This window comes from Manis pentadactyla, chromosome 15, assembly GCF_030020395.1.
Source record: "Manis pentadactyla isolate mManPen7 chromosome 15, mManPen7.hap1, whole genome shotgun sequence".
NCBI lineage: Eukaryota > Metazoa > Chordata > Mammalia > Pholidota > Manidae > Manis > Manis pentadactyla.
Genome location: NC_080033.1, coordinates 3,815,281 through 3,830,892, shown reverse-complemented (window position 1 = coordinate 3,830,892; position 15,612 = coordinate 3,815,281). Strand labels below are relative to the sequence as shown.

Here is a 15,612-nt window from a genome sequence, read left to right as displayed (position 1 = left end):
ATTTAAGGGGGGAATGTCCCACCAGGCTAGGGGTACCTCCCCCACCCCAGGGACCACCCTTCCCTCTGGCTCCTTCCCCTTTTCTATGAGGAATTAAGATGCTGTAACTTTTTGGATCCTCAAGTTTTTTGGTTTTTTAATTTAGGTAGGTTTTGGGGTCCGTGCCATTTTTAGCTCTTGGAGGGAAATGTGATGAGGGAGAAAGGAAAAGGGGAGGAAACCTCCCTTCTCCCGCCATGTTCACCTTTAGCTTCTTGAAAATGGGCCCTGAAGAATAAATCTGCCAGTTTTTATAAATGCTAAGATTTCTGGAGTGACTTGCAGGGCTGTTCTGATGAGGGTGGGGGATGTATGTTCCTTCCCCCATTAGTCTGCCTTCCCCTTAACCTCTTCCTTCCCACCCTGCCCTGTTCCAGTTCCCTCAGGCTCCTGTGGCCAGGTGGTCTCTGTCCCCTCACAGCCTCCCTGCCTCCCTCCTCATGACCCTTACCAGGCAGCTTCCATACTGCCCGTCTCAAACTAATTCACCACCCTAGAGAAAGCCAGGGGCAGTCCCTTACTGGGTGGCCTTGGGAAAGTCCTTTTGCTTCCCCTGGGCCTGAGTTTCCCCATGTGGGAAAGGGCTCATAGGATGACTCTTAGCCACCTACCCGTCAGAACCCTTTCAGCTTCTCTCCTAATTTTAATGTCTTATACCCATTTTGCAGAGGTAAATCATGATTCTCACATTCTTAAAATGACTTCTTTACCCAAAGCTCCTTTAATTATATAACATTTAACAGTCTAAAAAATAGAATTCGTAAGTCACAGAGCTCATACATACCCCCTTCAGTGGTTCAGTGGGCTGGTAGGGGGTAGGTGGGGTAGGTGACACTTGCCTGGTGGAATATTCCTTTTGGATGGGGTGGGGAACCTCTGGGATGAGGGGCAGGTGGTCCCACTGGAAGAAGTCTTTGCATGAAGGAGGGCCAGAGGGACTGGGTAACAAAGCCAAAATGCAAGAGGTAGGGGTTATATCCCTGAGTGCTCTGGAGAGCAGGTTTGGATGGAAGATGGAGGATGTGACAGTGACCCATTTAGTAGGGGAGCAGGTGGGTCCCTATGAGAGGCCAGCAGAAGAGGATGGTGGGAAGGGAGAGCAGTAGGCCAAGAACCCTGAGACAGGTAAATGGGGTTTGACCAAAACAGAAGGTTCAGTCCAGAGCAAGACCAATTTTTCCACCCCAAAAGGCCACATCATACTGGAATAGACCACAGGAAGGGCAGGAGGAGATCTGGTGGGACGGTCTAGGAAGACTGCACAGAGTTCCCAGTGGCGTATGCCATAGGTTAAGAGTGTGTGTGTGTGTTGGGGGGACCATCCACTTGCGGAGAGGAGACTAAAGGTGGGAGCCAGGGGGTGACCCTGCAGCTGGCATATCCCAAGACCCATCCTCTTCCCTGCCCCTAAAAAGAGTGAGGTAGATGGAAGGTGCTGGGGTCAGGAATCCAGTGAAGTTCCTGCGTTGTCATTATAATGGTCTTTACCCGTGAAGAAGGGCAGGGCAGGGGTGTTCTGGGTAATGGGGTGGGGAGGGGAGGCCCACCCCTCAGGGAAGTGAAGGTGTGAGTGACAATGAGAGTTGGCTGGGTCCACGTGGGGGTAGGATGGAAGACACCGCCTTTCCATTCCAAAGCCCTAAACCAGTGGGTGGGGGAGGGACGTCCCTATTGGAACGTTCCACCAGTGGGAGGGAGAGCACAGCGGACGGTACCACTGTCAGGTTAGTAGGGAGGTGACCGGAAGCCTGGCTGGACCAGCCTGAGTCCAGGACCCCTTTTGCCCCTAAAGGGACCCGGTGGTATTAGCTGGGCCGGTTCAGGAAAGGACAGTGTGGACAGAGCGCTGGGTCGGAGATAAGACCAGGGCCCTGAGGCCTCCTACTCCACCAGCGTGGGCTCTGTTTGGGGCGCAGACGGATGGTCCCAGGCACAGAGCTGGGCGCGCACCTCCTGCATCTGCGCGCGCAGCTTCTCCAGGGCGCTCGGCGGCGGCGCCGCCTGCACCTGCGCCTGCAGGGCCTCGAGCGCCAGCGCCAGGTGGTCCACCTCATCCCGCATAGTGTCCCAGGAGGCGAGCCGCTCCCACTCCTTGCGATGCTGGTGCGCCTGGTGGCGCCGGTACTCCATCACAAGGCAGCTGCAGGCCACCACGAAGATGGTGGCCTCACCCAGCAGCTCTGCGCCCAGCTCGGCAGCCGCCTCCTCATTCAGGGGCTTGACGGATGCCGCATTGAAGCCCATGATGTGCATCTTGGCCCGCACCTCCACCCAGTGGTACACTGTGGGGGAAGAGGAGTAAAGGATCTCTTGCTGGGCAGCCCCCTGCAAGCCCTGCCTCTGGACGCCTCAGTGACCTGGACAGAGCAATGGGGACGCAGCAGCCATAACTGCCAGTGTTAGGGAGTGACCGCCTTAAAGAAGACCCGCACAGAGCCTCACACACGAATGCCATGCCAAGTTAGTGAGTGATCTGGCCTGGTGTGGTCCAGAGGGCATCTTTTGAAAATGTCCAGAAGATTCTGGTGAACAGGCAGGGATGTGAAATGCTGCCCTGGAGGGGAGGTCCTGAGTGGAGGAGGCTGCACCTCTGTGGGGCTCACGAGTCCAGGACCTGGCGGGAGGCTTGCTCCCTCGGCTCCTCCCATAACCCACCCCAGGGCCAGCCAGGCTCCCTCCCTCTCCAGCTAAAGGTGGCGCTGACAGCTTCTGAGCTACCCAACGGTGTTCGCTTTACGGCTTGGGGCTTGGAAGGAGCACAGGGCTTCAGCCACGCAGCTCTAAGGACAACCCCTTTACCTAGTCACTTAATTCACGTGAACAAGGATTATCAGCATTGTCATGGTTTATAAATGCAACAGAAGCATAAAGTTGATGCTGCAACCTCACTCCATTAATAATATTCATCCACAGATAATAGGAACTTAAGGGGAAAATAAACCACTTTATACCCATTGAGATGAATGTCAAACACTTCATCCTTAACCCCTTCCAACCATTCTTCACAGCAAGCAGGCTAACCTAATTACCTTTTCTGCCTTTTAGTTAAAAGAATTACATATGCACACGAGGGGAGGGGGATTATTTAGACTATGTAGAAGAGGGTTCACTGAAAAAGAAGTCCATTTTCCCACTTGCAGCTTTTAGTCCTACTCCTCAAGGATGAGCCAGTTTTTACCTTTTCTGCACTTTCTTCCATTTCAACCCTATGAGGCCAAATAACAAGCTTACATCTCTATTACTTGATCTACTAAATTGAATTTTTAGATACATTATGGTTTCATTTTCTACTGCCACCCTCCCATTGTGTGACTTTATTACATATTCTATATCCATTCCTTCCTCCTCAATTTTTACAAGTGATTCTTATTTTATTTGTTACCATTTATTGGCAACCTTTGAAATTCAAAATAATTACACCTCTTGCCAGCATTTAGGATGTCTGCAGCATAAGGAGGGAGCACTTGGCCAGACATCCTAAATGCTGGCTAAGGAGGCAAAGACACAATGACAGCACATTCCTTTCTTTACAAAACAAAATCTGTTGAGTGGTTAAAGGTATCTTTTACATTTTTAGGATACAATTTTATTCTATGATTTTTACCACAATTTAAAAAAAATCAAATTCTCTATTACTTCCAAAATCTAAACAGTCCCTTAAAGGTAAAGGTTCAAAAGAGAAACTTAGTCTTAAATTGATAAAGGACTTGTACCCAGCACATATAAAGAGTTCTTAAAACTGAACAATAGGAAGATCAGTAACTCAAAATGGTCAAACGGTTGGAAGAGACTTTTCACCAAAGGAGATATTCAAATAACCAATAAGCACATGAAAAGATGCTCAGCACGTTAGTCTTAGAAAAATGCAAATCAAGACCACAGTGAGATGCCATTTCACACCCTGTAGAATAACTACAATCAAAACAACAAACAGTCCCACTTATGAAAGGAATTCTCATATCCCACTGGTGTAGATGTAGTGATGCACCTCACTTTGGAGAACAGTTTGGAAGTTTCTTAAATAGTTAAACATAAATTTACCATATGATTCAACCTCACTCTTAGGTACATACCCTAGAGAAATAAATACAATCACACACTTGTGCATAAACATTCACAGTAGCCTAAAAGTGGAAACAATCCAAATGTCCATCAATTGGTGACTGGATAAACAGAATCTGATACAATTATATGTGGAGTGATATTAATATATAAAAAGGAATGAGACACTGGTATGGGCTACAACATGGATGAACCTTGAAAACATTATGCTGAATGAAAGAAGCCAGACAAAAGGTCACAGAGTGTATGATGCCTTTTATATGAAAGGTTCAGAACAGGGAAATCTGTAGAGACAGAAAGTAGATCAGTGGTTGACAGGGATGGGGAGGGACTGCTTGTGGGCATGAGGGAGTTCTTAGAGTGATGGAAATGTTCTAAAATTGGATTGTGGTAATGGTTGCACAACTATGGACATTTACTAAAAATAAATTGTCCACTTAAAACAGGAATTTTATGGCATTCAGATTATACCTCAACAAAGCCATTTAAACAAGCAAAACACACCACCAGAGTTGTGGAGTGTCACTGCAACCTGGTATAGACTACATGAAACTGGCAGGCTGATGGCAGAGACTCCCTGCCGAGCCTAAGTGGGTCCCCACCAAACAGAAGTGACCTCAGGAACGAGTGCTTGTATTTGTGGGGAGTCCAATTTTCCAAAATCGAAACCCCTCTCTTGGGCTGGGGGTACACCGCTGCTGCCAGCCAGGAACAGCAGCACGTACCAGAAAGGAGCATCCTATGGCTTCCCACAGGGGGATTACCCTTCTACAACCACATGGCTCGCAGTCAGCAGCCAGGCCTGCCATGGTGGCCACATGATGGCACCAGGGACCCTGGCTGCTCCTCTTTCAGCCTTACCTTCCTTAGTGAGGTGCCTTTAGCCTCTTGCCTCAAAGATGCCTGCTGTCCCTCTGGGCATCATATCCTCCTCCTTGGCAGGAAACAAGGGCAGGTGTGGTCAAAAAGCACGCGCATCTGATCTGTCCCTTCTTATAAAGCCACTGGATTTCAGGAAAACCCCATGGAGTAGATTTCCCTACGTGTCATGTGGCCGCCCTTCACTGCAGGGGAGTCAAACATCCATGGTGGAGAAGATGGAAAGAATGGTGACTTAGCACAAGACTGTCTTCCAGGAGGACCTTACCTCCCTCTACAGCCACCAAAAAGACCCTGCTGCTCTCCCTCCCTGGCAACCAGCTCTCAGGCTTGTGGGCCAGGCTTGGTCATCTTGCTCCCTTCTGGGAACCTGGAATCTTGAGCAAGTCTTCAGTGATGCAAGGAGTGCCTAGGAGTCATGCAGGAGCGGGGATGGCAGGGCCAGGGCAGATGTGGGGATGGTACCACGGTGCTGGCAGCCCTCTGACCTCGGGAGTCCACCAGTGCCTTGTGCTCACTGCAACCTGGTATAGACTACATGCTGCAAGGTGTCCACCCAGCCAGGAACTTTCCGGTGCCTCTTGCAGGTAGGTGTGGCCAGGGTGTTGAGTCCTGGCAAGGCTAATAGAGCTGAAGTGAATCAGGCACCACCTCCAGTCATGGTCTGTAAACCTGGGCTATGCTCCTTCAGCGTCTTTACATGTTTCTCTGGCTGGAGTGGACATGACCCAGGGTGACCTTGAAATGCATGTGCTGAAGACGGCAGGACTGCATCAGCCAGATGGACTGCATGGGGAAGGAGGGCTGCCTTGCCAAACTATTCTGCTGCCAGTACTGCTATATAAGCAAGAAAGGAACTCCAGTGCCAGGCACCATTACACATTTTGGGTCTCTTGGTGACAGGATTGGCATCCCCAACTTTGCGCCTGACAATTTCCTTAGCCATGGCCTCTAGTGAGCTGCCTGATATCCTCCCAAAATATATTTTTCTGCTTCAGTTGGCCCAGGATGGTTTCTGTTGTTGAAAATGCAGGTTCTTCATGGATGATGACAAAATGCAACATTTTGCAACAGAATGTTTACTCTGTGCTAGGCGCCTACCTAAGTGTTTGCATGTATTAATTGCTTCGTTGTCACTATAATCCCATAAAGGAAGTTATCAGGCACAGAGACATCCAGTCACTGGAGCTCACCCAACTGGTAGGAGGCAGATCTAGGGCTTGAGTCCAGGAATCTTGGGGGTCAGAGCCCATGCTCTTCTCTATGATACCCCATTGCCCTCCAGACAGACTCTGAGCCAGAAAAGATGGCAAATTACAGGCACATTCCTACAGTAACCATAAGGTAGAAAGAACTCAAATGTTCATAAACAGATGTTCAGATAAATTGAGGTCTATCCACACAATGGAATATTACTCAGCCATAAAAAGGAATGGAGCACTGATCCATGACACAACATGGATGACCCTTGAAAACACTGCTGAGTGAAAGAAGCCAGAGACAAAAGGTCACATGTTGTATGGTTCCATTCATATAAAATGTCCAGAATAGGCCAATCCATAGAGACAGAAATCAGATTGTGGTTTCCAGGAGCTGGGGGGGGGGGTGGGAGGGATGGCGAGTGGCCACCTGAAGTAACAAGTTTATTTGGGGGCTGATGAAAATGTTTTGGAACTAGAGGTGATGGTTGTACAAGATTGTGAAATTTTGAAATTATGAATAATCTTCTTAGTGTATAATGGTTTTCAGATTATGTGCAGAAAGTCCTTATTCTTAAAAGACTCATGCTTAAGTTTTTAACTATGAAGTACCATGGCATCTGCAAGTTATTTTCAAGTGATCCAGAAAAAAAAAATCTGCGTATGTATAGAGACATAGATGCAGATGTAAACTGTTATGGACCTAATGTTTGTGTGCCTCCAAAATCCATATGCTGGAGCCCTAATTCCTAATGTGATGGTACTTGGACATGAGACCTTTGTGTGGAACTAGGTTTCAATGATGGGATTAGTGTCCTTATAAGAAGAGGCAGCGATACCAGGGCTTTCTTTCTGTCGTCCATGGAAGGTCATGTCAAGAAGGCAGCCATCTGCAAGCCAGGAAGAGGGACCTCACCAGGACCCACCAGCATCTTGATCTTGGACTTTCCAGCCTCCGGAATTGTGAGTAAATACATTTGTTTAGGCCTCCCAGCCTATGGTATTTTGTTAGGGTAGCCTGATCGAAGACATAAACATAGGTGTAGACGCAGATCCAGACACCTGAAGGGCATAAATGGCGCACTGGGAACAGGTAGTGAATCCAGTAAGGGCATCTGGGTGTTCATTGTACAGTTCTTTCCATTTTTCTGTAGGTTTGGAAATTTTTCAAATAAAATGTTGGGGAAAACTAAAATATAAAAAAAGTAAAGAGTATATAAAGAGAATACACCAAAAGGGAAGTGCTGATTATTTCTGGGAGTTAGGTATTGGGAGGGTCTTGATTTTAAAATTTTTCTCCCATGAATACTGATGACTTGTTCAGTTAAATAAGAGGGAAATTCAAAAGGCACGCATGCTCAGATCCAGCAGCAGCATTCCAGGAATCACTCTTAAGAGAGCAATGATGGCAGGCGCAAAGATTTAGCCCTGGCTCCCTGAGGACACGCGGCTGTCCCGTGTAGCTCTTTGGGGAGGTCCTTTCCTTCTAATCTCGAGGTGCTCTCCAGGGCAAGTAGGGGCTGTCTGGCGTGTGATGTGTCCATCTACTAAACTTAAACCTAAAAACTCATGGAAAACTCGGAGGGGTGGGTGGCAAACACTGTCTCCTGGAGGGTTTCCATGAGATTAAGCCCCAGTCGGCTGTAGAAGTAACCTGCTCACCTACCTCCTAAGGCTTCCTCCATTTCCCATTTCGCTTCTCTCCAAAAGAACATCTTGTAGCTCTTCATCAAAGAGTAAAGGCATAGCAGTAACTCGTTTGCCCTATAATTACAGGGGAATAAAAGGGCCCCTCTTGTAGCAACAGAAAGTCACTTGATTGTTGAAGAGGCACAGAGTTTCCATTTGGAATGACAAAGAAGTTCTAGAAGTAGATGGTGGTGATGTTTGCACAGCATTGTGAATTGTACTGAACTGCATGCACACATAAAATGGTTAAAATAATAAATTTTATGTTATGTATATTTTGTCAAAACTTTAAAGAGAAGAGGTAACTTGGTAATGAGAAATTAATCTGTTTTATTCCCAACTGGTCAGCATCATCTGGGTGGTTACTGCCATACAGTCTGGCGATAATAACCCAGAGCTAGGGAGACCCCACAAGTCAGGGCTCAGTCCCTCAGGACTGCTGCCACTCCAGAGACCAGCTGCAAGTGGGGTTCCAAGCCACTTGCACTTCTGACTGACTGGCTATAAATTTGGGGGCTCCCACAAATCCCCTCAGGCTCCAAACTTCACTAGAATGAATCGCTGAATGGCCTGAAAATGCTACACTTACTATTACAGTTTCATTATAAAGATACACAGAGGGGTAGGTCTAGGAGGGATGATGGACCTTCCACGTGAATCATAAGGCTTCTCCCTCTGGCGTTTCAAATGTGGTGGCCGGCCCGGAAGTGCCTCTGTCTCACTGAGTGGGTAAGAGTGATGCAATCCCTGGCCCGGTGGTTGAACTCAATCTCCGGAGCCCCTCCTCTCCCAGAGTATCAGGCTGTTTATGGTCACGACCCTAATCTTACCCTAGGTCTTTCTGGTCATCACCCCCACCTTGAGTCACCTCATTAGCATAACAAAGATACACTTACACATGGTATTTATAAAGGATTTTGAAGCTATGTGTTTGAAATGGTAAAACTGGGAAACAGGTGTATTCTTTATCATACTGCAAGTATTAAGGGAGTTACTCAATACATAGGCATTTAGAGGTGACTGGCTGAGCTTGGCGTCCTGAAGATATAAACTGTCCTCCTCAGGTGCTGTGGCCTCCACGACATGCACTGACCAGGGGCAGCCAGGTGCAGGCCAGGGTCCAGGACCAGCGCCAGCCGGGAGCCCTGACTTCTCTTCTCAGGTTCGGGCCACCCACCACCTGCCCGCTCTGGGTGGCTCCCCCACCCTCACACCTCGCACCTCTCTCCCTTGCAGCTCCCATTCGCACAGGGAAGGGCCCATCCCTCCGAAGGTGAGCCTGGGCCTGGAGGAGGCCGGGCAGCAATGCGGGGCAGAGGATGGAAAGGGCTTTCTGGGCACAACTGGGAGACAAATATCAAATATCAGCCGCCGCAATCGAGACACTGAGTGGTGAGCTAAACCTCAATTTCTGAAGGAGTTGGGGGCCCTGAGCAACGACTGAGGGCCCCAGGCCCTTCAGAATCATGGCCACACCTTTGGACGATGCTCTGCAGGGTCCCCACCCCCATGACTGCAGGTAAGTCACGGAAGCATCAGGAGACAGGGGCAGATCCTTGGGGCTTTCATAAACTGGGATTCTGCAAACTCCAAATGAAAACTGTAAAGGCAGAGAGGTCCCAGGCCCGAGTGGCCGTTTTGTGTACCACCCTCAGCCCAGAGTGCCCCCCGACAGTGAAGGCAGCTGGTACAGGACGGAGCCCAGAGAGGAAGGGCCGCGTACCAGTAGGGGGAGCCTGACTGCCAGCTCCGTGCTCCTGCTCAGCGGCCGGCGGCCACAGTGGGGAACGCTGACCCACCCCCCAGCCCCTGCGGGCCTGCGGTAGCCTCCGTGAGAATCCCGCATGCCAGCGCCTTGGGCTCAGTGTGGGTGCTGGGGAGTAGGGAGCACTTACCAGGAGGGAGCAGAGGTGGGGCATCTGCTGGGCTGGGAGGGTGCAGGGCAGCTATCAGCTGGGTCAACAGTCAAAGTCAAGAGCTCCTTCCTACCACCGGCCCAGCTGGTGAAGGTTTTCTGTTAAAACTCCTTTATTTCAACCCCACATGGCACCTAATAACTGACAGTTGCTTTGCACCTTTGTGGCATCCTGAAGCTGAAAATCGCATCTTAGAGAATGGAAATGTGTGGCTCAGAGAGGTGAAGTTCATCCCCCTAGGCCACACAACAGGTGAGGGGGAGACGGAGACGGGCTTGAACCCTGACCCAGCTGTGAGTCCTCTCCTACTTTTCTGAGCAAATTCCTAACATGATGTGACACTGTTTCCAGCCCTAACAGGAGCCCCAGGCCCAGATAAGTGCAGGGGCTGTGGGGGTGAGAAGAATGTGAGCAATAAGGCACAGGGAGGAGAGACCAGTGCCAAGTCCGGGGGCTGAGGACCCTGCTGCTCTGGGACATGTCAGGCCAGAGGAGGGCAGGGAAAGGTGTCTCCCAGCTCTGAAGCCCACGGGCCTGCCCCACAGTGGACACAGTTGGCCTGCTGAAAGATGCTGACCTCTTGCCTGTCCGGCTTAAGTTGCTCTCCCTCCAGGGGCATAGGGGTGTCGCACCCAACTCCCCCAGTGCCCTGGCCCAGCATTGGCCTGACCGTCTTGACCATTCTGCAAGGGCGCCCAGGGCCATGTGTCCATACTGGTCTTCTGTGACCTGAGAGAAGCGGATCATCGGTGTCCGACTGCTGGCTGCCTGCACTCCCTTGGCTGATGTAGAGCCCAAGGTGAGTGGTCAGCAACCATGCCCATGGGGTTAGGAGCCCACCGTGGGCCTGAGCACCCAGTGCAGACCACGTGCCTTGGGCCAGATGGAAAGGAGGCAGCCAGAGGAAGGCAGCAGGCCTGCTCTGGGGACAGAGGCAAATGGGACCTTGGACATAAGTGCTGGATAAAAGATGAATGGAAGCAGGAAAATGCAAATCAAAACCACAAGGAGACACCACTTCACACCCGCTGGGATGGCAGTCTATAATCAGAAAGTCAGATAAGAAGTATTGGCAAGGATGCAGAGAAATCAGCACTCTTGTGCACTCGAGTGGGAATGGAAAAGGGCACCATCAGCACCCAGAAAAGGCCAATCTATGGAGACTGCACGTAGATGGGGGGTTCCCTAGGCCTAGGGGCGTGGGGAGGCTGGGAGGAAAGGGGGAGTTATAGCCAGTGGACCCAGAGTTTCTATTTAGGATAATGGAAATGTTCTAAAATTGACTGCAGTGATTGCATACTCCTGTAAATATGCTAAAACCATTGAATTGTACACTTTCAATGAGTGCATTATATGATGTGTTAATTCTATCTTAATAAAGGTTCTTAAGGTCAAACAGAAGATGCAACGGCAGTAAAGGGGGGGAGAGAGCAGAGGCCCTCAGTCCAAGCCGGCCACGACTCAGGCTGAGCTGTGTCTGGCCCCCAGGTGAGGTGCTGGTGGTGAGAAAGGAGAAGTGGCAACTTTGCAGCAGCATGGCCCTGGACCCCAGAGATCCCAGGTGGAGCTGCTGCAGAGATGTCTGCCCCTTCCACCGCCCCACGCAGAGGTGATACCAAACCTGGGAGATGTTTGTAATCATCCCCATGGACCCCGAGAAGTCAGAGGCCAAAGACTGCAGGACATACACCCAGGAAACTCTAGGTTGGTCTTGGCTATGCTGGCAGCCTCCCCTTCTGGTTCTCCTGTGCTCTGGGGGCCACTGAGACCCTTTTCTCTCTTCTTCCTTCCTGGAAGCTCTGCCCTCCATGGAGGGGCTTGTCTGCTGCCAGACAGGGGGTCTGTGCCAATAACTTAGCTGTGTCCCAGCTTCCCATTGTGTGACCTTGATAAATGTCCTGCCTTCTCTGGGCCCATCTACTGTCACCAGGTGAGGGATATGCATAAAAACTTCTCATCCAAAGAGAGGGGGCTGGGCCTCTGTGGTCCCTTCCCACAGCTCAGGAAGTGACACACCCAGGGAGGGGTGTAGGAGTTGGGGTGAGGGCAAAGACTAGCGTTTGGTTTCCTCTTCTCTATATATTACAGCAGAGAATGAAAATTGATTAGATTTATGTGTGTTCTCATGCAAGGATTTCATCAATGGAACAGTGTGCTACTAAAGGGCATATATTATGACCTGTTTTTTTGTGTTTTTTTTTGTAGATAATTATTTTTTATTGAAGGGTAGTTGACACACAGTATTACATTAGTTTCAGGTGTACAACACAGTGATTCAACATTTATATACATGATAATTCTATCAGCTATCACCATACCAAGTTGTTACAATATTTTGACTATATTCCTTATGCTATACATTACATCCCAGTTACTTCTTTATTTTACAATTGGAAGTGTGTACTTTTTTTTTTTTTTTTGTGAGGGCATCTCTCATATTTATTTATCAAATGGTTGTTAACAACAATAAAATTCTGTATAGGGGAGTCAATGCTCAATGCACAATCATTAATCCACCCCAAGCCTAATTTTCGTCAGTCTCCCATCATCTTCTGAAGCATAACGAACAAGTTCTTACATGGAGAACAAATTCTTACATAGTGAATAAGTTACATGGTGAACAGTACAAGGGCAGTCATCACAGAAACTTTCGGTTTTGCTCATGCATTATGAACTATAAACAGTATGACCTGGTTTTGATGAAAAGCAAATAATACTATTCACAGGCTAGAAAACTGGGTCTGTCTTCTTTTCCTACCAGCTGATCGTATTTTAAATGAGCAGGTGTTACAGAAGCAGGAAAGAATAAGAGCTATCTTGTTTCTGAGGAGTGGAACCTCTATGGGTCCAAAAGTGAAAACCTCTCCGGGGAGCCTGAGCTCCACCCGCCTGGTGGGAGGAGACCCAGGAACTGCGCCCTAACTCACAGTCAAGTGCATACTCTACCCTGCAGGGCAGCCCATCTGTCCACTTTCTGGGGGGCTACTGCTCCCCAAAGCCGCACTTGGGAAAGGAGGCAGAAACCTTGGAACCACCCGATGCTCTGAGTGTGACTCTCCAAGCCCCAGACACTGGCTCCCAAACTGCAAGATCACACGAGGTAAGTGGGGGAGGCTGGTCTTAAACATCGTGGTGCAAACGAAACTAACAAACTAACGGGAGAGGTTCTGCTCCCGAGGGCACCGCTTAGGTGAGTGGTTGGTGTTGGGGGTCCTGGTCTCATGCTCCCCTGGAGACCCAGGGAACGCTGGAGCTGGAACACTCCCCTAAGCCCCCAGACCTGCTCTCCACTCTGGCCAGTCCTTCTCTGTTCCCAGGAGGCTTAACACAGGATGGCATCACCCCCACCCTTGCTGTTTTCTGGCAGGCAGGGACTTTGGGCAAGGAGGGGACGGGAGAAAGTAGAGGGGGGCCATGTCCCCCCTGCTCCTGCTCCGCCTTGGCTGGGACGCGCAGCAGTGCCCTTGACCCAAGGCTGCAGCTTTTGCACCTGGCCATCTGGGACCAGCTCTTATGCCCTTCCAAAATCTTGGGGTGGTATCAGCTCTGCTGTGTCCAGTCCCTGGGGGTCTCAGCATCCCTCCATAGAGCCCTTTAGCCTGCCACACCTGCCCTGCCCACACTACCGTTCTGCCCCAGACAATCTTCAGTAAACAAAACTAACACAGCAAACAAACAGGAAAACGTAGCACAGTCCCCAGGGCTCTAGGCTGTTAGCCTGGCTCTTGAGGTCCTGCCCAAACAAGCCCTTGCCGAGTCATCCCCACCCCCCTGCCCTGCTCCTGCTGCTCTGACCACTCTCTGCAGCAGCTGGGGCTTTGCATGTGCGTGAGCTTTACTAGGGCACCTCCCCACTGGAACTGCTGCTTAAGCTGAAGTTCCTCTGGAGAGCAGCTCTTAAATCCACCCTCACCCAGGCAAAGGTGATGCCCTCGCCCCCAAGGCCCGTACTGATCACTTAAACGACGGACACAGAACACTCCATAGACTGCTTCCCACCTCGCACGTGTGTGTATCTGTCAACCCCCATGCCATGCATACCTCTTTCTGCTACGTGCACACACACATTTAAGACATGAACACAGTGAAAAGCTAACAATGACCATCTCTGGGAAGGGGGCTTCCAGATGACTTTTTCATTCCAATTTATGTTTTCAGCGTTGCTGAGTTTTCTGTAGTAAGCCTGCTGTGCCTTGAAATTTAATATAGAAAATAATGATTGGGAAATGAAGAAATGACCAGAATGGACTTCTTTCTGAACTGACTTCTTCAACTCCAGGCTGCCCGGGCCCTGAGCTCTCAGGTCACCCAGCCCTGCTTCTGCCCCATTATGCTGTGCTCAGCCCCAGGACTGGGGCATTTAAACAAATGATTTTGCACATACCCTTCTGGGCCTTTGCATATGGTGTCCTGCCTGTACCTGCCTTTCTGTGATTTTGATTTCAATCTGTAATAAGTAATAACACGAGTATATCAGCCTTTCTGAGTCCTTGTGAGTTTGTCTAGCACATCACTGAGACTGAGCATGGTTTTGGGGATCCCCAACACAAGGGAATTCAAGGATTCAAAGATACAATTCTTGAAAATCCTTCACACAGTGCCAGGAACCTAAGAAATGTGAAATGGGAGATTCAGTTCCTCCGTGACTCAGTTTCCCCCTCTGCAAAATGGGGGTCATAATCACCCTGCACTCTTAGGGTGGGGGTGTTTATAACCTGGAGCAATGAAACTCTTCCCAAACAAGGGAGAAAGAGTAAGAGCCATAAATGAAAAGATGGGAAAATCTGGTTTATTATAATTGACGAACTTTTCTGGATGAAAGCACCACAATCAATCATGAAGGACAATTAATGTGGGCATTCCTCACAGGAAATTCAAATGTCTATCAAACAGTGATAAATGTGTTGAATCCGCTAGGGATCGGCAGGGAAGCACAGACACACCCTCCAAGCCAATCTTCCTACTCCACGGCTCCAGTGAGAGGTCTGCCATGGGGTATCCCCATCTCAAACCAAGCGGTGGTATATGCAGATTCTATGAGGAGCACCTACAAATCACTTGGAGAAAGACTGACCAGCCTCCAAAAAGTGAATGTGGTACATTAAATAATGGCCCCCACATACATCCACATTCCAAACCTTAGAACCACTGACTTCATACGGCAAAAGGGGCTTTGCAGGTGTGATGAAGCAGAGGATCCTGAGACGGGAAGATGATTGTGGATTCTCCAGGCAGGCCCTAAATGCTACCAAAAGTGTCCTTGGCAGAGGGAGGCCGGGGGAGATCTGGTCATTGTAGGAGGTTGAAGGGTGGCCCCCGAAAGAAATGTCCGCATCCAACTCCCCAGATCATGTGAATGTCTCCCTATTTGGCACAAGGGTCTTTGGAGATGTAATGAATTTAACGATCTCAAGATGAGATCATCCTGGATTATGGGCTCTAAATCCAGTGACAAGTGTCCTCATAGAGAAACAGGAGAGGAGAAGACACAGACACACAGAGGCGAAGGCCAAGTGCAGCTGGAGCTAGAGATTGGAGGGTGGCGGCCACCAGCCCAGGGAGGCCTGGAGCCGCCAGAAGCTGAAAGAGGCAGAAGCCTCCTCCCCGCAAGCCTTGGAGGGGCACAGTCCTGCCAGCAACTTGGTTTTGGTCCAGTGATAACTGATTTCTCTTCTCTGGCCTCTCGAACTGTAAGTGAATAAATGTGTATCGTTTTAAGCCAAGTGTGAGTAATTTGTTACAACAGCCACAGGAAACTAATAGGATGGATAAAAGCCTTGAGAAGATGTGAAAAGAAGCACATACAAAGATGCTTGATATCGTGGCTC

General features: G+C 49.4%; 1 protein-coding gene and 1 long non-coding RNA gene across 4 annotated transcripts in view; one reads left to right on the top strand and one right to left on the bottom strand.

The window, feature by feature from the left end:
* Positions 1–149: 149 nt before the first annotated feature.
* OPA3 (outer mitochondrial membrane lipid metabolism regulator OPA3) overlaps positions 150–15,612 on the bottom strand; it is a 55,053-nt gene continuing 39,590 nt past the window's right edge. The window contains exons 2-3 of one of the 2 annotated variants that reach the window (XM_057493393.1): positions 1,990–2,321; positions 150–977 (exon numbers count right to left, since the gene is read on the bottom strand). In XM_057493393.1, the coding sequence (XP_057349376.1) occupies positions 837–977; positions 1,990–2,321 (473 nt within the window). In that variant the 3' untranslated portion in view covers positions 150–836. Of the gene's footprint in view, positions 2,322–15,612 lie in introns of both variants that reach the window. The other variant, XM_057493394.1, reaches the window with a different exon arrangement.
* LOC130681133 (uncharacterized) lies at positions 11,295–14,263 on the top strand. Of its 2 annotated transcripts, XR_008994168.1 has the most exons (3): positions 11,295–11,488; positions 12,738–12,884; positions 13,943–14,263. It is a non-coding gene; the product is annotated as an uncharacterized LOC130681133 (long non-coding RNA). The 2 variants fall into 2 exon arrangements; XR_008994167.1 differs by lacking the exon at positions 11,295–11,488 and having other exon boundaries at positions 12,503–12,884.